At 42.5% G+C, this 20601-nt stretch overlaps 1 protein-coding gene across 1 annotated transcript in view; it reads left to right on the plus strand.

Moving 5' to 3' along the window:
- The first annotated feature begins 1745 nt into the window (after positions 1 to 1745).
- The window catches only part of zswim6 (zinc finger, SWIM-type containing 6), an 87039-nt gene continuing 68183 nt past the window's right edge, over positions 1746 to 20601 (plus strand). The window contains exon 1 of the mRNA XM_088993821.1: positions 1746 to 3990. Coding sequence (XP_088849947.1) covers positions 3555 to 3990 — 436 coding nt within the window. The 5' untranslated portion in view covers positions 1746 to 3554. The remainder of the gene's footprint in view (positions 3991 to 20601) is intronic.

Consider the following 20601-nt stretch of genomic DNA (forward strand, 5'->3'; position numbering starts at 1 on the left):
TTCAAAACTGGCAAGGTCACTCTACAGTCACAGGTTTTTCTGTGGGTGAGCAGCGGCAGCCACACGCGCCAGCGTTTACTCAACCCAGAAGTAACTCAAATAGAAACCTAGCTAATAGATATTGCCTTTTTAATGTAATAAGAATAATATATTACTTTGCATCTACTTGTAATTATTTTTCTAATGTTAATATAGATGCATAGTAATATATTCTTATTACATAAAAAAGGCAATATCTATTAGCTAGCTAGCTTTCTATCTATTTGAGTTACTTCTGGGTTGAGTGAACACTGGCCTGTGACTGTATAATGACCTTGAGAGTTTTGAAAGGCGCTTATGAATGAAATATATTATTATTATTATTATTATTATTATTATTATTATTATAGATAAGTTGTGATGGATCGACATCTGCAGAAGAGCACACACGGTATTTGAGGAGGCATACTTTGAAAGACATGTAACCTTGTAAGAAAAAAACACACGAAAAACATTTGACACCTGGCTCTTATTAAGGAGAAAAATCTGATCAGTTGTAAATTTTCTGTTTGAAAAAATCCCACAAATTATAAAGCAATAACTCCTGTCCGCAAGAAGAAAGGGAGCCAAAAAGGCTCCTTTGGCCCTTTGAGAAAGACGACTAACATAACAAAGCAGGACCTCCTGGCTTTGTGAACTTCCTGTGGGGAAGTATTGAAACCAAATCAGGTTAGGCCACATCTGCTGGCTCCATACGGCACAGATCGCTTTCAACGTGGTTCAAAGGGCAGCCTTTTTAGAGTCGCGGCGGGGGCAGCGAGGAACACATTGCTAGCATTTCTGATTTACAGGCATACTTTTGCCTGGCTTTTATAGCCCATTAAGAAGCACGCCGGCAATCTGGCGGCCATTTTGTTTAATTGTTTTATTTGTTCCAGTAGTTTCTGGGCGTTTTGTCAGTGGTGGGCAGCCTGGGGGTTGGCGATGTAACCACGAGCGAACACCCGCAAAGACGTAGCCCCGCTTTCTTGTTACAGTCGGAACACACACAGGAAGGTGAGCATGCCAAATGAGATTACCGCCATTTTGTATCCATCCTCCTTCACTACTTTTAATGACTGTTTCGGGAAAGTAATCATGGGGCCAGACATTGAGAAAAAGCAGATATTTGGGGGGGGGGGGGGGGGGTAGAGAACGTGCTACAAGAAAAAAACATGAACTTTGAAGAGGCTGAAGTGAACGCCTTCTTCCGCTTTCCTTTTTACAATCAGAGGAGAAAAGCAGGTAGTGATTCGGTCAGTTCATGTAGTACACGGGTGTCAAAGTCAAGGCCCGCGGGCCAAATCCGGCCCGCCACATCATTTTTTTGGCCCGCGAAAGCAAATCAATCTTGTTAGACCCCATGATTATTGCTAAAATCTGAGCCAAAATTTCATATTTTTGGATGTCAACCACAATAAAAGTCATTATTCTTGACTTCAGATTTGAAAACGAGTTATTCATTAATTTGCTGTGTGCTCTATATGTAATATTTGAAGGGATTTAAACATTCTAATGGGTTCCCCAAATTCATAACGGCCCTCAAGAGGAAACCATAACTACAATGTGGCCCGCGGCAAAAAATGACTTGACACCCCTGATGTAGTAGATGATAGCGAATGTTGATTTGATTGATGCTGGATTGGATTGGAGACATTTACATTTCACAGCAGCAAAGTTATGAAAGAAAGAGGTAGAAAACAAAATACAGGAGCTGCTGGAAAGGCAGCCACTCTTGCTGTGCCATCTTGAAATCAAATGTTCACCTTCAGATTCACAACCGTCTTAATAACTTTCCTTGTCGTTTGACTGAATAGTGTCTATTAAACGGTTGTTTGCTGTACTTGTGTACTTTTTCTAGTATTCATGTAAATGAAGTAGTATTAAACTCATTCACGAATGTATTCAAGAATTGAAAATAAAACATAGAGCGACATTCCCGAATTTGTTTGGGTTTTTTTTTCTTGTTTGGGTGCAAATAAAGTGCTGGCCATGGCATCTGGCAATATTCCTTCTTTTCCACAAGGGGGAAATTTCCCTTTTTTCCATGCTAGTGCTTTGTTCCAGCTTTAGCTGTTGTTTAAGCGCTATTTCCACATATGCATTACATTGTATTTTGGACAGCCGCCCTCATTTCAATCTCATATAACTCCAGACTCATAATTTAGGAATTGACTCATTTTTTTCTGATGAAAGAAGAGAGTGTAAGGTTTCTAACACTGTACTGAATGTTTATGTAGTACTAAAACTCAATATTCTCTGGGTTCTGGAAATCGAGTGACAATGACAAAAACCCTGGCACTGGAGTGGACACATTTTTGCACATCTCTGGCAGCGAATGAGTTGATCATTGTTTGGGTGCCGATAAAGCGCTGGCCATGGCCTTTGGTAATGTTTTCTTCCCTTCCACAAGGGTCAGCTTTTATATAGTGCTTTGTTAAAGCGCTATATACATTAATATGTATGTATCCGTAATATTGACTCCCTCCCTATTTTCAAGGCTCACCTCAAAACCCACTTGTTTAAAATTGCTTTCAATGTCTAGTTCTATCTGCTATTTTATTATGTATCATTTTACTTATGGTTTTATTGTTATGTGCTTTGTTTTATTGTTTTTATTGTAAAGTGTCCTTGGGTGTTTTGAAAGGCGCTTGAAAAATGTAAAATGTATTATTTTTATTGCATTGTATTTTGGACAGCCGCCCTCATTTCAAGGTCATATAACTCCAGACCCGTATAATTCAGGAATTAACTATTTTTTCCTGATGAAAGAACAGATTCTCAGGTTTCTCACGCTGTATTGAATGTTTATGTAGTCCAAAAACTCAATATTCTGTTGGTCCTGGAATTTGACAATGACAAAAACCCTGGCACTGGTGGACACGTTTTTTGCATCTCTGGCAGTGAATGAGTTAAAATTAGGATTAGGTTGGGTTTGTCCCGAATGAAGGCCCACAACGCAAATCATTCAAAATGATGTTGATGTACCATGTCCACTTCACTAACTTTTCCCACCACGTCTTTTGTCTGTTTTAACAGCTAAAAGTCAGCATTTTGGGAGGCGCCAGGCCTCAAAAAACAAGCATCATGCTGTTACTGCAGCTCCACTGGAGGAGAAAAAAATGAAAGGGGAGAAAAAAGTGGGCTTTCTCGCCCCCCTTTACGCCCGCTGGGAGCCGCCAAGACCGCCTCTGGATTAAGCCTCCGCCTTTAAACTCCCAACAAGAAGGCAAAACTTCAAAAGGCCCCGTCGGCCGTCGGGGCTCCGCCCTCGCGCGCACCGACTGCTTCACAAAGGATTTGCCGACGTTCGGGAATTCCGCCTCCGCTTCCTTTTATAGCAGCACCCCCTTCAGAGACCACGCCCCTAGACATACAAAAGCCTCTGACGACATCCTGTCTCCGCCCCTATCACCAAATAAGGCTCGCACGCCCATGTAGGGCAAACAATCGGCGCGCGAGTGTCCCTTTTCTCTTCCTTATCCCGTTTATATGATCGGAGAGGCTCGGCGAAGCAGGTCGGAAGCGGTGCGAACATGGCCGAGCGAGTCCAGCAGCCTCCGGCCAAGCGGCTCTGCTGCCGGCCCGGCTACAACCCGGCGTGCAGGCAGGGGCAGCGGGCTGGAGGAGTCCTGTGTGGCGGCGTCGGTGGTTCGGGCTCCGCCGCGGGGCAGAGCGGCAAGGCGCACAACCCGGAGTCTCTGCTCGATATCGCGGCGCGCCGAGTGGCTGAGAAGTGGCCCTTCCAACGGGTGGAGGAACGCTTCGAGCGGATCCCGGAACCCGTGCAGCGCCGGATCGTATATTGGTCGTTCCCGCGGAGCGAGAAGGAGATCTGCATGTACTCGTCTTTCAACGCCGGGGCCGAGGAGAGTGGAACTAGCGGGGACAATAACGACGAGACTCAGCTGCCTTTCCTGCGGGGTGTCACTCTCCTGGAGGGCGGCTGGGTGGACAACGTACTGCAAGTCGGTGAGTGCCAATCAACATCAGTGCCATATTTTTTTTTCGATTCTTGTGTAAACAATGCCGGGTATTTCCACGTAATAGTAGCCCACTTCTCCTTTCCCCGAAGCTCTCCCCCGTCCTCCCATTGGAAGCCTATATAGCACTTTGTTCCTATTTTTTTCTGCCTTTGCAGCTCTCCCCCCACCAGCACCGACCGATCCACAGACAAAAGCCCCCCTATATCTTTTCACCGCTGGCTAAATAGACGATATTTAGAAAAGAAGGGTGGGAGGGCTGAGGCGATTTAAAGCCACAGTGCTTCTATTTTGGTTGCCAAACACACACTCTCTCTCTCTTGCTCTGTAAATACCAGGACGTATGTGGTTGCTGGATGCAAATGATTCACCTACTTTTATTACGGGGGAGTGGGGAATATGGCATCAGAACCCCCCCCCCCGCCCCCTCTCTCTTATCTCTCACCTTTTTTTCTCTCTCACATCATATTTCACCAAACGCGTTGGACTCTGGAGCTGTCAATCCTACTCCACACCCTTGGAAGCCGTTCAGGATTCTAATCCCATTACCCTCCCCTGGTTCATCTGAATCTGAACGCATCCTGCAAACAAGATTTTATGCATGATCTTCCTCCTCCTCCTCCTCCTCCTTTGGCTCGCTATGCCTTCCAAAGAATCTGCGTGCGGAGATGGCTGGAGCTCTTGTGGGCTTGGAGAATGTGCAATGCACAATAGTAGCCATGGAGCAAGCAGACAGGCGGGCAGATTGCCCCCCCTTCTCCACTCGAGCTGGCCTGTTTACCAGATTCTCCACTATTAGACTCATTGGACGCTCACGCTCCAGAGTTGGGGGTTTGGGAACTCGATGGATTTAACGGATGAATTAACTGTTATTAAGTGCTGGGTGACACGCTGAACTATTGGTTAGCATGTCTGGCTCGCAGTAAATTGCCCTGGTTTTAAATTTGTGCCTGGGAGTTTGCATGTTGGCGTGGGTTTTCTCGTACTTCATCTCACACCCCCAAACCATGCATGTTACGACAATAGGAATCTGAAATGACTATAATTATAAGTACGAGTCGTCTGTTACTCTTTGATTAACTGACCAAACCTTGCTGAACCCCGCCTTTTACTTCAAAGTCAGATAAAATGGGCTTTAGCTCACCTGCCCCCCTAATGAGAGTTAGAACCATAAAGTGAAGGGATGGATGTGACGATAATGCACGGTCAGTTAGTTGGATAACAGATCTACCTCACACTCAGTAGATCTGGGTTTGAGTCTTTGTTTTCCATATCGGTTCAACCTCATTGGTACCAATAAATATGACAAGCGCATTAGAATGAATTGATGGTTCCTGCTATCGCTCACTCAAACATACTGAATGAACATAAATTAACCATAAAGGGTTAGATTAAACACAATAACACTTACGTTGACTCAGATGATTGAGCTGTGGCCCATTTTCGACAGTTTTGACTACCTTGTCATTCAATAAGGTAGCTTCATCGTAGTATTTGTAACCATAACAAATGCAAACATTGTTGAAATAACACAAGCATGGGTGCTACCTTCACTAGCTATGCGCCAGTGTAGTGTTGGTACACATGTGAGGTTTTTTTTCTGTACCAGTGTGCGTGCGTAGAACCCTTCTATCCTTAGCTGACGTCATCCGCGAAGTGAAGTCCTCTGTTCTGTCTTGATTGCTTCAAGATGCGATGAATTCGGCAATCAATCTCGCACAATTGGAATCATTCTCAACAATCAATTAATCGCCTAATTGGTTACTATGCCTGTTCTTTGTCTGGAAGTGTGTTCGTGTGAACATGTGTGTGTGTGTGGATGAGAGAGAGAAGAAGAGGGGGGCTCTGGGTTGGCGGTCTGCGCATGTGTTTGTGTCCTCGTCTGCACGGGCTGTCAGTCTCATCCGCTCACAACAGAGGCAAGGATGACAGGCGAGCACACAGCAGGAGGACGACGGCGTGTTATGCTGATTACAATTTTTGCTCTATTTTTTTTTTTTTGCATGTGGTTGGCGGTAGAGAAGAAATAAAGCTAAGAGGAGGAAAAGTGATAAATAAAAGATGCAATCTACTCCAGGGGACAGGCAGCCACTGGAGGATGAGGGGCTTAAAAGCAGGGCAGCATGGGGTAGGGAAAGAGGGGAGGGGGGTAGTGGTGAGGGGGCTGTCAGCCACATCACACAGCACATGTATTGGCCCATCACACACATATATACAGTGGCCTGGAAAAAAATGTTTTTCTGCGTGCACGTGTGTGCGTGCGCTGTCACAGGGATAGGATTCATTGTTGATGATGAAAGACAGTAGCGCAATAGAATAGATGCTGAGGTTATTGTGAGCGTGTGGGAGGGGGTGGGTGAGGAAGGCTAATATACTTGAATGGATCTGCTGTCGCTGTACTCCTCTCCTCCCCAGCCATAAAACTCTCCATATTTGCTCCCCTAAGGCCAACTACCAGCCCCCCAGTCTCCTGTGATTATTTATGTTTTTTTTCTCCAAGACATTAATCACACACTTTTTCCTCCCCCTCCATCCATCCATCCATCCATCCATCCTTGAGCACACACACGCACATACAAAAATTGTATAGTAAAAATATATACTGTGTAGTAAAAATATGTATTTATATAGAATATAAAATATATATTCATAAAACATATATTTATATTGAATATTTGTAATATACACATATAAATTGAAATATTACATATTTATATAGACTATGTCAAAAATATATAGTAACATATATTTCTATAGAATACTGTAGTTCTTAAAATATATTTATAATATTCTATATATATTTTAATACATATTAAAAATAGTTCTAAAAATCTATAAAATATATTGTATATTTACATAGAATATTTTGAATATAAATATATATATTAAAATATGATTTTTATATAGAATATTCACAGAATATATTTATCATAGAATATTCAGAGAATATATTTATCTATTCTATATATCGTAAAAATTATATACAGTAAAGTCTCGTTATATCGATATCGGATATATCGATAGTCCCGGTTATATCGATACTATTTCTATGCACGCACGGAGAAAATTACATGCAAACAGGGTCGGATATATCGATAGTCTCGGTTATATCAATATTTTTTCGGACTCCCTTGAATATCGATATAACGAGACTTTACTGTATATCCAAATATATATATATTTATATTAATATATATATATAATTTTATATTAATATAAAATTAATATTAATTTTAAGGTATAAATATATATAAATATTCTATATAAACATATATTTTAATATATATTTATATTCATATATTTAGATATATTTATCAACGTGGTGGAGCGATTGGATAGAGGAAGATGAAGTCAAGGTGGGTGGTGGGTAGTGTTTAAGTGGAAGAGCAATAGTAGGTGTGATAGGGAAGCCCAGAGGAGACAGGGGAGCGACGGTGTATTGAAATGGTGATTGCGAGAGAAAAGTAACGGATGGCGAGCGGCAAATGCAAGCGAGCGAGATGGATGGTGAGCTCGCTAATCCCCCCCACCCCGCGAGATCCTTGCGAGATCATCTGTTCCGACACCAGCCCGCTTGAGATAAATATTCATATGGAAGCGTTAGCCGATGGTCTGGCGGCTCGGAAATTTGAGAAAAAAAGAGGAAAACACTTTTAGGCCATACATATTAAACCAATCAAATGAAAAACAGTTAGTACGTTACGGCGTGAGCTTTCTGTGTTGTAACAGCTAGTTATTGCGAGCTGAGGGTCAACAGTCATTGGAAGTATGATGTTGAAATTATACATCTTAACCCAGAGATATGATTTGGAGCAACTGAGTTTAGCCTGGACCCTTGGTGGAAGTTAGGTAAAGTCTCCACATATGCAAGAAGAGGCGCACTTGTAGTGTTCTGGTGTCTGGAATCCATTTATTTATTTATCAAGGTTATGTTCTAATATGAGTTTCAAATTATATGAAAGTGTTATGGGATCATAATTTGTGGTAAAACTAACCGACATAATATGGGCAGTTATGCAGTCGATATTTTCAAGTAAATGATCAACGAAAAACATTTTGCGTTTCTGTGATTCAAAACCATTTGGCTAACGGTTCTTAACCTAGGTTCAATCGAACTGTAAGGGTTTGGTAAATCAGTTTCTGGGGTTTGACAGAGGCTCTGTTTGAGAGGTTAAGACACATCCAATTTAGCATGTCAATTAATGGACAACCGACACTGCTGGACAAGTTGTGTCCATAATTTGTAAAATGACTTCAAATGACTTCTACTGAGCGCATTTTACAAAGATTCCACCGCATATAGCTATATTTCACGTTTTAAGAATCACGCTGAATATTCATGAAGTCTTGTTTTTGAGTTGATGACGATGCCTGATGTGACGTCACGTCAGGAACGCCCCTGACCGAGAAAGCGACACACAATGCTTTTTGGGTACTTTGTTTGCTCTGAAAACATCGTGTAGATCCGTGTTGATGGCGAAATTACAAGGAAAAAACATAAATAATGTGATGGTGAATCGTGTGTTGCACCAAGACTACTATTTGATACTAGTTGACACAATTTCCCAGCAGACAAATCAGCCCATTTCCAACGGAGCTTGGGCGCCATGTTGTGCATTTTCTGGGCGCTACATTGGAGTCCAGACGCCTCAAAATGAGACGGAAGGACTTATTTAATCAATTGCAAACATTTATGCTTTCCTCTTCAGTACTATTTGAATCATATTCATAACTGGATGAGTAACAAGAAAGCATCTTCTCCGAATCTGAAGACATTGTTTTGATTCTCGAGCAAGGCAAGACGTCCCAGCGTGACATCACGAACAAGGGAGCGGGATCTTCTGAAACTCGGCGTCTCCGAGATCATTTTGAAGTAGTTTTGGGACACTTTAAGTCATTTTATTGGTATTTTGCATTTGACTAAATCAGCCTGCGTGTTTTGGGTATTTTAGATGCTATAAAACGTTTTTCTGATGTCAGTTAGGAAACAAAAAAATGGTGTCCGTTGTCCTTTAAGACACATCCAACTTATGTCAATTAATGATGATACACCCACTTGGTCGGTACCGATTGGTTCATTTTGTGCTCAATGGAAAAAATTGATACTTCAATCTAATAGTGTTTTCTTTTCTTCACTTTTTTAACAAATGTGTTTTTTTTTCATGTAAAAATATCATCGTTGAATGTGCATATGAACTGATTGGGTTCGGTAACTCAAACAAGGTTAAGAAGCACTGCATTGCAACATGCACTTGCTGCACACTGCGACATTTAATGGCCTGGAGTTCACATTACAGCACGTTTTTTTTGGGGCTAGGTCATTGTTTTTGGAACGTCCCCTTTGACTAGACACTGTCAAAAGTGTTCAAAAAACATCCCATTTATCCTTCCCCTCCCCCTGATGAAGCTCTTCCCCCCTTGCGTAAATTAACCATATCTGCTCCCGGTGGCCGAACACGAAGGCTAGCATTAGGACCCCCCACCCCAACCCCTAGTCGCGCCCTGTCCTCTAATTATAGAAGTCTAATCCTATGGCTTTGGCGAGGTATGACAAAGCATGTTTCCACTTCATTACCCTCCTTCCTGTTTTTAGTCCTCCAGACTGGGTCAAGTTCATCCCCTCTTGTCCCATTCATCTACTGTCCTCCTCCTCCTTCTGGTGACCCCTCACGCCTGTATTTCTTCCTCAATCCCCTCCCCCCAGTCCCTTCTGTCTGTCTCCAGGGCTTTCTGCCCAGAGGTGAAACACACACATACACTACGCCGCCTCCTCCTTACTATCCTGTTACCGTAATGTCCCCAAGGAGCGACAGACATAGTGATGCCTGGCATATGTCGCTCGCTGCAATGTCATTAGGCCGCACCCCCCTTCCTTGTTAGGCTAAAATCTCACATGGAAAATGATGTGTCATTTTTATCAAGCAGCTGCCCCAAATCTAAATGACAAAGCACACGGGACGAGCCTTTTAAAACAATGTTAAAATTAGACTAAAATAAAAAGTGCCCACAGTGAACAAACGTCACTTGGCGGCAGCAGCAGTGCCCATTTGAGTGTGAATGTCACCCTGCTCCCGTTCACTACTTTTCTGCCTTTGTGTGCGTGCATGCCTGCGCGTCTCTGCTCGTAACTCGGGCTAATTTATTCACGCTCGGGAGATTCTTAATTAGGTTTCTGCGTCATCCACTCGCTCTTCCTTTTTCTTTTGTTTCATTATTGTGATGTCAGTCAAGTAATAGCCTGGCAGACGTTTTTCCTTTTTCAAACCGATGTCATACCTACTTTAGTGTTGCAGTGATTTTAATAATAATAATAATAATAATAATAATAATAATAATAATAATAATAAATACATTTTATTTACAAGCGTCTTTCAAATTTATACCGAGCCAGCGGAAACAAATGTTAAAGCATCTAGAAAAACAAGACTTAGTTATGTTATATACATTTAACACATTCACTGCCAAACAATGTGCAAAAATGTGTCAACTCCAGTGCCAGTGTTTTTGTCATTTTCACTCAAATTGCAGGACCCACAGAATATTGAGTTTTAGGACTACATAAACATTCAATTCAGCGAAGAAACCTTAGACACTCTTTTTTTCATTAGAAAAAGAGTTAATTCCTAAGTTATATGGGTCTGGAGTTATCTGAGCTTGAAATGGGGGCGGCTGTACAAAATACATTACATACAAATTGATTTATATAGCGCTTTAACAACAGCTGAAGCTGGAAAAAAAAACGCTAATATGGGTAAAAAAAGGAATTGCTGGCGTTTTAGGACTACATAAACATTCGATTCAGCGTAAGAAACCTTAGACACACTTTTATAATCAGAAAAAAGTGTTAATTCCTAAGTTATATGGGTCTGCAGTTATCTGAGCTTGAAATGGGGACAGCTGTAGGAAAGGCAAATGTCCCTTTGTGGGTGGGAAAAACACTGCCAGAGGTCCGACCAGCGCTTTGTCGGTACCTCTCGCATACGTAAAAACAAAACCCGAACAAATTCGAGGAATGTCACTCCATGTGATATTTTCGATTTCAATTTTTTTGTCACACTTTTGATTGATGCTGAGTTCTGAGTTTCATTTATTTATTTGTTTTTTTAGGCAGTGGGCTCAAAATTTAGTCCACAAAGATGCAGAATTTACGACGCGCACGATGCATTAATCTTGCGCAAAGACAACCCTGGGCTAAAGGTGGCTAAGGGTTTCTTCTCCTTTTTTGCGTGTGGGCTGTTCTCAAGTGTGGGTGGATCTGACAGATCTTTTCCTCCTCTTCTTCCTTTTCTTCATCCTCCTCCTCTTCCTCCTCCTCCTCCTCTGATGCCCATCAAAATTGAGCCTACATGCGCAGCAGCGCCCATGTGACAGCTGAACAGGTTGCTGACACAATGTGATTCAGAACTTTTGGGAAATCCCCGCCCCCCACCCTCTTCTCCTACCCCCCATACGATTTCCCAACCCCTCTCAGGTTTTTCTAAATGAGAGGGTGCTGAGTCATTTCATGACTTTTGGGGTATTTATGTCGATAAAAAAACTTTCTGTAGATCGTGAGTTTACGCCAAAAAATGTTGGAGATTGATCGTCTCCCAATTCAGAGCCCGTGGGTTCGATCCCCGACCCCTTGTGACCACGTCTAAGTGTCCTTGAGCAAGTTACTGAACCTTATACTTGCTCCTGGTGCTGCGTGAAATTGATGTGAAGTACTTTGAGTCACTTCATAGGTTGAAAAGCGGCACAGACCAATTGAATTGGGAAAAATGGGGAACTAATACATCAAATGTAGATTCACTTAAATGGCTTTTGAGGGGTGTGGCTATTTTGTTCGGTACTTTCCACAAAGTAATACCCCAGGTGTTGATAATTTTGGAAATCTTTTGAAGTTTAAAATATGTGAATCGGTGGAGTAATGTGGAAGATATAGAACGGCGAAAATTGGCAGAAGAATAACATTCTCGCGATGATCCCCTTTGCAGCCTCAAAGGTGAGCCAAAATCCTGGATTGCGGGTCTACCTCCGTCCCGTTTTGACTCGCCCTGGACTTGTATTGTCATGGAAACATGGCGAGCCTGGAGTGAGTGTAAACATCTGGCTATCCATGGGGGATGGTGAGGGGGCAGCGGCTGCATTCATGTGTAAGACTGTCTTTGGGGATACACATCTCTCTCTTGCTCTCGCTCTCTCTGTCTCTCTTTGTCTCTGTCTCTCACTCTCTCGCTCTAGTTGACTGACATTCTAATTCTCAGACAGAACGACACCACGTTAGCATGTTAGCGCTAAGATGCACAATGCTATGTACGGGTTTGAGGCCAAGTCCAACTTTGTTTTAATCACTTGTTGGACAGTATATGGGAGGACTTCTTATTATACAGGACTTCATGTAACAGATGGGCAAACAAACAGTGATGATGCACTGTTAGCATATCAGCCTTTGGCTGAGATCTGTGCTCTGCTTTGCGCGATGCTAATTATGCATGGCCATGATGGCAGTGGCAGAACATGGCTTCTGTAAAGTCTTGCGGGTGTTTACAATGTATGTGTCTGGAAGGAAAAGACACAAGTTTTTGTGTTTGTCGTCTCCAGTGTGGCAATTATTCCCATTATCGTCTTCCAATCTTGATTATTTTGGCGACGGGGATTAAAATGCTAAATTGCCCAATTTGTGTGTGTGTGTGTGTGTGTGTGTGTGTGTGTGTGCCAACAGGCAATCAAAACAGAATCACTGCCATATGCAACGAAAAAAAAGTGTCATATTGTCTGGAACAGCATCAGAAACGAGGGAGTGGGCGATCAAACGTGTCCCTTTACAACAGCCCGTTAAGTCCCTTGCACACCAGACGGTCCCAAAGCATGTGCATGTGTGTCATGCCCCCCCCCCCCCCCTCACTCCAAGTGAATCACCCCCTACTTCCAAAACCTCCCTTACATCCCCTCCAAGTTCTGTTTTCCACACCCAGCATTCACTTCTCTTTTCACTAAGACACAGCAATGGACTGTCCAAATGTGTCAGCCTTATTTCCAGTATTTCCAGCCCACACGTGCCAGCCCCCCCTGTCCCCCGTCATCTCTCCCCCTATTCCCATTCCCGGCCTCAGACATGGTCGCTTCCTCTTGAAATCATCAAAGCCTCAGTACCACACTCCAGATGTAGCTTAAAAAAAAAAAATCACCCCTCACGCTAACGTGTTCTCAATTCACCATATCGCTGTGTGTATGTCCCCTGTTAAAATAAACCAGCTCAAGTCATAAAACTCCTGCCTGACTTCCGTCCCGGCTCCCCCTCACCCGCCCCTTTTCCAACTCCACTTGTCTCCTCTCCCAGACTGTGGCTGCTCGCTTTGCGTCAGCTGTGAGACTCTGTCTAGGAATCTACTGGTGCTCCTCTTCCTCCACACACCTCCCCACGAGGAAGGCAGGCAGGGCAGCAGAAAGCCCGCATTAAATCCACAATGACAGGGGCCTATTAAAAGCCATTTTTCCCCTCCTATTTCATTTAATGACTTTTATTGCCACGCTGCCCTTCGATTGGGCAATAATAACAAGGGAATGCAGCACTCAGCATTCTCCTATCGGATACTCACATTTTTTCCCCTTCTCTTTTTTTTTTAATGAATTCCTCTTTGGACCAATAGCCTGCTGAAATAAGCACAAAATGACTTGCTTACCGCAGTGGAATGTTCAAATGTATGGATGCTGTATCCTAGTGTTGGCGTGAGTGGACATTTTGTGCACAGTGAAAGCTCTTCGGGCTGAACGCAGTCTTTGATTTGTTCCAAACAATTTTCCCCATGTCGAAGTACCAAACTGTCAGCAATTGTATACCCATTTTTTCTGTCGAGGCAATGTTTTTAAGGAATGATTTAACATTTGTATTCGTCATACAAAGGTAAAAAGATAAGTACAATCATGTACCGTATTTTGTGGTGTATAAGGCACACGGGAGTATAAGGCGCACGTCCAATGAATGGTCTATTTCCAAACTATTTCCATATACAGTGATACCTCGGTTTACGAACGCTTTTGCTCACGAACATTTTGCTAAGATAATCTTGGCATACGAACTATTTTTTGGGAAACACACGAAGCGCCACAATGAGTGATGTGTCATTTGGGAACGAGTCATTCTTGGAGCTCCTAACAAGGAGCTGGAAATGGCAGCAGACTTTTTTTTGTCCTCTATTCCCCGCCCCCAATCTTCGGTTAAAGTCGCACGTGATTGGTCAAGATCCGTGGTAGAGGAGGGAGGGGACACACGCAGCAGGCCACACGCAGCACTGAGCAGGGGGAGGGGTTATAGAAACAGAAACACACGCACACGAAAGGGAGATGACAGAGCTTGAAACAAAAAAAAGTGAACAAAAACTAACAAAAGTGAAATGGTGAGAAAATGAATAGAAAACAGTGAAATTTAGACTCATTTCAACTTTATCGATAGTTCAAAGGCAGATTGTAGACTGCAAGGTTAAAATATCCCATCAATTAGGTTCCACAAATAACCCGCACACGGCATCTGTATAATTTGAAGAGAACATACAAGCAAGGGAACCAGCTATTGATGACGTTTATAGTGTGTCTGCCTGCATCTGTTGCTGTTGCAATATCACAACTTCTAAGATGTACAACCCAGAGTTCCTTGAGACACCTTATGCAAAAAGCTATCCATTTCATCTTGTGTGTAGTTTCAAGCCTTATTTAGTTGAAAATTATGTTTTATGGGCATCTCGGAATGGATTATTGTCATTTTAATGGTTTCCTATGGGACATTAATGTTTTGAATACACACTTTTCGCCTTACACACACTTTCTGGGAACCAATTAAGTTCGTAAGACAAGGTATCACTGTATAAGGCGCACTGGACTATAAGGCACATCGTCAATGAATGAAAAAGGTTTTCCAAATGTAATATATAAATATATAATAGTTTTCCAAATATAAAGCGCACCACATTACATGGCGCGACAGTAGAGGCTGGGGTTGTGCTCTACTTCTTCTGTGGTGGGAAATGGAGTCGGTGGCTGCTGACAGTCGTTGCGAGATCTGTTGTGGCTCAATATTATTTCACAACTAAGGCGCACCTGCGTATAAGGTGCAGTGTCATCTTCAAATCAAGGCTTTTTGGTGCACCTTATACAACGGAAAATACATATAGTAAACCCAGGGTGCAGCAAGCATTTGTTATTCTATAAGAACTAAAGTCGTTGTTACCACTTTATCTGCACATTATTGAACAGAGCATCTAGCGATGAAGCTTCCCATATTTCGTGTGTTGTCAACTTGACTGCTGCATTTGGCTCGGTCATTGTGGTGATACCGCACTTCTCGCTCCGGTGACTTTAACAGCGACAGTGAAAGATGAACGAACATGATTTTCATATTTCTTATTCAGCGGAGGCGTCATTCCATCCCACTTCAGCAGCAAATAATTTGCTATTCACATTTATATGAATAGCAGCGACCTGGTCTTGACCCAAGACGTTAGCTTTCGAGTAACATTACTCATCCACTCGCTAGCTTGTGCTAGCTAGTTTGCTCATGAAACAAAAGCGGCTGGCAGTTCAGGACTATTTAAAATAGCACTTTTTAAAAAGATTGTTGTCTACTACATAAAACAATCTTTAATGTTAATGTCACTAAAATTTTAAAGGTAAACAGAGTTCGCGGTCACAAAGTCATCTTAATCAGCCATTTTGCGTGGGGCGTAATTCGCAAATCGAAATTTGATTTTGTGGAATTTATTATCGTTGTGAATCAAATGTGACAAAATGGAGTCCTCTGTTTGTCTGTAACCAGCTCAGATGCTGTTAATTCACTCTCAACTAATTGGCTGTTTAAAGAAGCTTAACAAAGCATCTGTTGGAAATGGCGCCATATCCACGCTCTGTCGTCAAGGCAACCGTACATGTACTGACCATTGAAGAAGCGGTACATCGGGTGAGCTCTGTACACCCTCTGTCAAGAATTTAATTTCATAAAGAGCAAAAATAGTTTCTGAAATATCCTTGAAAGGACAACCGACGCCAGACTCTCGCTGAATATTCAGGAAGTCTTGTTTTCAAGTTGATGACGATGCCTGATGTGACGTCACGTCTGGAGAGCGACACAATGCATTTTGGGTACTTTGTTTGGTCTGAAAACTTCGTGTTGATCCGTGTTGATGGCGAAATTTGGGGGAAAACACATAAATAACGCAATGGTGAATCGTTGTGTGTTGCACCAAGACTACTACTTGATACTAGTTGAAACAAATTCCCAGCAGACAAATCAGCCCATTTCCAACGGAGTTTGGGCGCCATTTTGTGCATTTTCTGTGGCGCTACATTGGAGTCCTGGCGGCTCAAATTGATCCGGGAGGACTTCTTTAATCGATCGCGAACATTTATGCTTTTCTCTTCAGAACTCTTTGAATCATATTCATATCAGGATGAGTAACAACAAAGCAACTTCTCCGAATCTGAAGCCATTGTTTTGATTCTCGAGCAAGGAAAGACGTCCTGGCGTGACGTCACAAACAAGGGGGCGGGACCTTCTGAAACTCGGCATCTCCGAGGTCATTTTGAAGTAGTTTTGGGACACTTTAACTCATTTTGATTGGTGTTTTGCATTTGACTAAAAATATAAGTCTGCGTGTTTTGGGTATTTTAGATACTATAAAACGTTTTTCTGGTACAGTTAGGAAACAAAAAATGGTGTCGGTTGTCCTTTAAATCTTCATCCTTGAGGATATTGACCAAAGTACACCACATATGTTTTTAAAACATGCGGATACTGTTTTAAATTGGGAAAAGAGCATAAATCTCTCCTTTAAGACAAAACGGAGCCTCTCTGTGCTTGTTGTTTCACATCTGTTTCCTTGCCAGAAGCCAAACTGCTTTTGCCCAGCTGAGCCCAAAGGCGACAAACAATCCTCCTTTACTTGGGTGTGTGCGTATTTAACTTGTATCCGTTTTTTTACGTAAAGAGTAGAAAATCATCCCTCGCTGTCTCACACTGTCCCTAAAGCTAAAGTGAGACCATACGCTAACAGTTGACCACTTGAGATGTTTATCTGAGCGCAAAGGCCTCTCCAAGAGTATTTACAGGGAGGTGAATACGAAAAGGTGAGGCATGCAAATGATAAGCGGGTGGATGACATTCCCGTCTGTCTTCATTCCCACGCTATCTCCTTTTCACTCCTGCACGCACACACATGCTTTTTTTTTGTTTAAGGCGCTCCCTGGCTCGGCGGTGCCGGGGAGCCACCGCCACGGCGCCAAAGGATAAACAACCGCTAGCGATGAGGGCTTACCTGCCGCTGACCCCTGTCATGCAAGTGTAGGACGAGATAGGGGCGTTCCTCTCATCAAGCTGTCCCAGCATTGACCTCATCACTTTACTCCCCCCTATCTCACCCGAGGGATTTACTCAAGCCAAAGGGCATCATGGTCGGATTGTCCCACCAGTGGCCAATTGCTCTACTTAGACCAAGCTGCCATTATTGTTTTCCGATAAACACAGAGCTGACTCCTTGCATGCAAAGAGAAGCAGGTCCTCTACAATATTGGCTTTTGCAGATGTTTTGCTGAAGTAGGATGCAATGAGAAATCAGAACCCGGATTTAGAGTAGCGGCTGAAATCAGTGCTCAGGGGATTCCAGGCGCATGTGCTATAAATTAAAATACACAATATGGAGAGACAATCTATTTTTCTAGTATATTTATAGCCCTCACACAGGTTTTAAACACATGATTAAAACGTTGACTGACTTTAGTGCATGGGTGTCAAACTAATTTTTCATCCCGGGCCACTTCGGAGCTATGCTTCACTCGCATGGGTGATGCAAAATCTCCACGTTATTTATCACCCATGACAATTTGACATTTCACTACAGATTTCAGCAAGGAACATGACAGTTGACACACACAATTTGTATCCGCGGGCCATGTAATATGGTGTGGCGGACCTGATCTGGTCCCTGGGCCTTAAGTTTGATAATGGTACCTCAATGGCTATTCTTGCACTCTTGCTCTCACAGTTCACCAAAAAGCTTCATTCGTTTACTCTTTGTGCACTGGTTATCTGTAAAACTGGCAATTGAGATTTTAACTCATTCACTGCCAGACATGTGCAAAAATGTATCTACTTCAGTCCCAGGGTTTTTGTCATTGTCACTCGAATTCCAGGACCCACAGAATATAGAGTTTTGGGACTACATAAAAATTCAATGCAGCATAAGAAACCGTGGACTCTCTTCTTTCATCAGAAAAAATAGTTAATTCCTAAATTATATGGGTCTGGAGTTATATGAGCTTGAAATGAGGGTGGTTGTCAAAAATATAATGCAATGCATACATATTGGTTTATATAGCGTTTTAACAACAGCTGAAGCTGGAACATGAAAAAAGGAAAATGCCCCCCCTTTGTGGAAGGGAAAAACATTGCCAGAGGTCTGCCCAAGCGCTTTAACGGCACCCAAGCAAGAAAAAAACAATGGGAATGGCACTCTTCGTCATATTTTCAATTCCTAAATAAATGTGTGAATGAGTTAATATCGCAAATTGCATCAAGAACAAACTGTTCAACCAAACAATGACATTTTCGCTTATAAAAGTCCTCAACCTTAACATATATTGCAAAACACCTTCTAAGATGAACAAATAGCTCTATTTTTGTCTGTGCTTGTTGCTAGGTAGAACTCTTGAGACTATCTGAGCCAATTGGGTAGTATCGATTGAAACCCAGTTTGAGCTATGTTTAGTATGTCTCAAAGTTCAGAGGTTCTGTGTTTAACTCTGCAGAGCATGTTCCCGCCCATGGTAATGCCCCCCCCCCCCCCCCCCGTACCCCAGCTTCATCCTGCATTCCAAAAACATCCATGCTAGCCGCCATGAAGGCTAAAATGTGTGAACTGCGATAGGTTCCAGCTCGGTGTTAAATATAAAATGTTGGAAATAACAACACCACCGACCTCACTTCATCTGGTCTGCTATGTCCACCTAATTGCTAATAAGCATTTAAAACATGTTTTTTAAATTCAAAAAAATAAATACTCCATACAAATAAAGTTGTGTTAATAATAGATGATTAAAATGTGTCACTCACAGCTCCATAACTTCAATCAGAGGTATAATAAATGAAAATAAACTTGCACGTTTAAAGCTTTACGATGTCTATAAACAGGCAGAATGGCACAAAAGAGTGTTATGTGACAGGCCATTTTTTCCCCTCACCCTTTCACACTCCCTGCCCGACAGGCCTCAGAAACCATGTGAGCTATGTAGGGAAAGGGTGGCGGTGATGGTGGTGGTTATGTCCAGGGGGCCCAGAGAGCGCTCGGTGCCTCTGGCTGCGCCTGGTGCAGCGATGTCAGGCCGCTGTGGCATGCGAGACATGAGCTCTGCGGCAATTCGTAGCTGAAAAACAGAGAGGGAGAGGCCGTCCTGGTATGACAGGCAGCCACATGCACTCGTTTCACTTTTGTCCCGTTTCAAAAGGACGTTTGTGCCCACGCTTTTTTTTTGTTTTGGGAACCTTGAAAATGGGCCTCAGAGGATAAATTCACACACCTAGTATGCCTTTCAAGCGGCACATTTGGTGTATCGCTGAAACAGTAAGCAAACAACTACGGCACTAATGTGTCGTCCTCGGCAATTGTTTCCATTTTTTAATCATCGGTGCACCTTTAAAGGACAACCGACACCATTTTTTTTGTTTCCCTAACTGACATCAGAAAAACGTTTTATAGCATCTAAAATACCCAAAACACGCAAGCTGATATTTTTAGTCAAATGCAAAACACCAATCAAAATGACTTAAAGTGTCCCAAAACTACTTCAAAATGACCTCGGAGATGCAGAGTTTCAGAAGGTCCCGCCCCCTTGTTCGTGACGTCACACCCGGACGTCTTGCCTTGCTCTAGAATCAAAACAATGGCTTCAGATTCGGAGAAGAGTCTTTCTCGTTACTCATCCAGTTATGAATATGATTCACATAGTTCTGAAGACGAAAGCATGAATGTTTACAATCAATTACAGAAGTCCTCGCGTATCAATTTGAGCCGTCAGGACTCCAATGTAGAAAATGCACAAGATGGCGCCCATGCTCGGTTGGAAACAGCTGATTTGTCTGCTGGGAATTTGTGTCAACTAGTATCAAATAGTAGTCTTAGTGCAACACACTACGATTCACCATCGCGTTATGTATGTGTTTCATCAACACGGATCAACACCAAGTTTTCAGACCAAACAAAGTACCCAAAATGCATTGTGTGTCGCTTTCCCGGTCAGGGGCGTTCCAGACGTGACGTCACGTCAGGCATCGTCATCAATTCGAAAACAAGACTTCCTGAATATTCAGTACGACTCTTAAAACGTAAAATTGCAAAATAAGCTCAGTAAAAGTCATTTGAAATGATTTTACAAATTATGTACACGACTTGTCCGGACGCATCGGTTGTCCTTTAAATAAAGCATATTTACATCTGACCATAAAGCTCAGGGCAATCTGTGTCTATTAAAACATTGTGAGTTTCAAATAAAAGGTGTGTTGTTTTAGCCAGGCTGTTTCAACAATTGATTATTAGCTAGCTGTTTATATGCGAAATGTTGTGCTTTGTGATGTAAA

Source organism: Hippocampus bargibanti, linkage group LG04 (genome assembly GCF_051943395.1).
Source record: "Hippocampus bargibanti isolate YZ-2025 linkage group LG04, ASM5194339v1, whole genome shotgun sequence".
NCBI lineage: Eukaryota > Metazoa > Chordata > Actinopteri > Syngnathiformes > Syngnathidae > Hippocampus > Hippocampus bargibanti.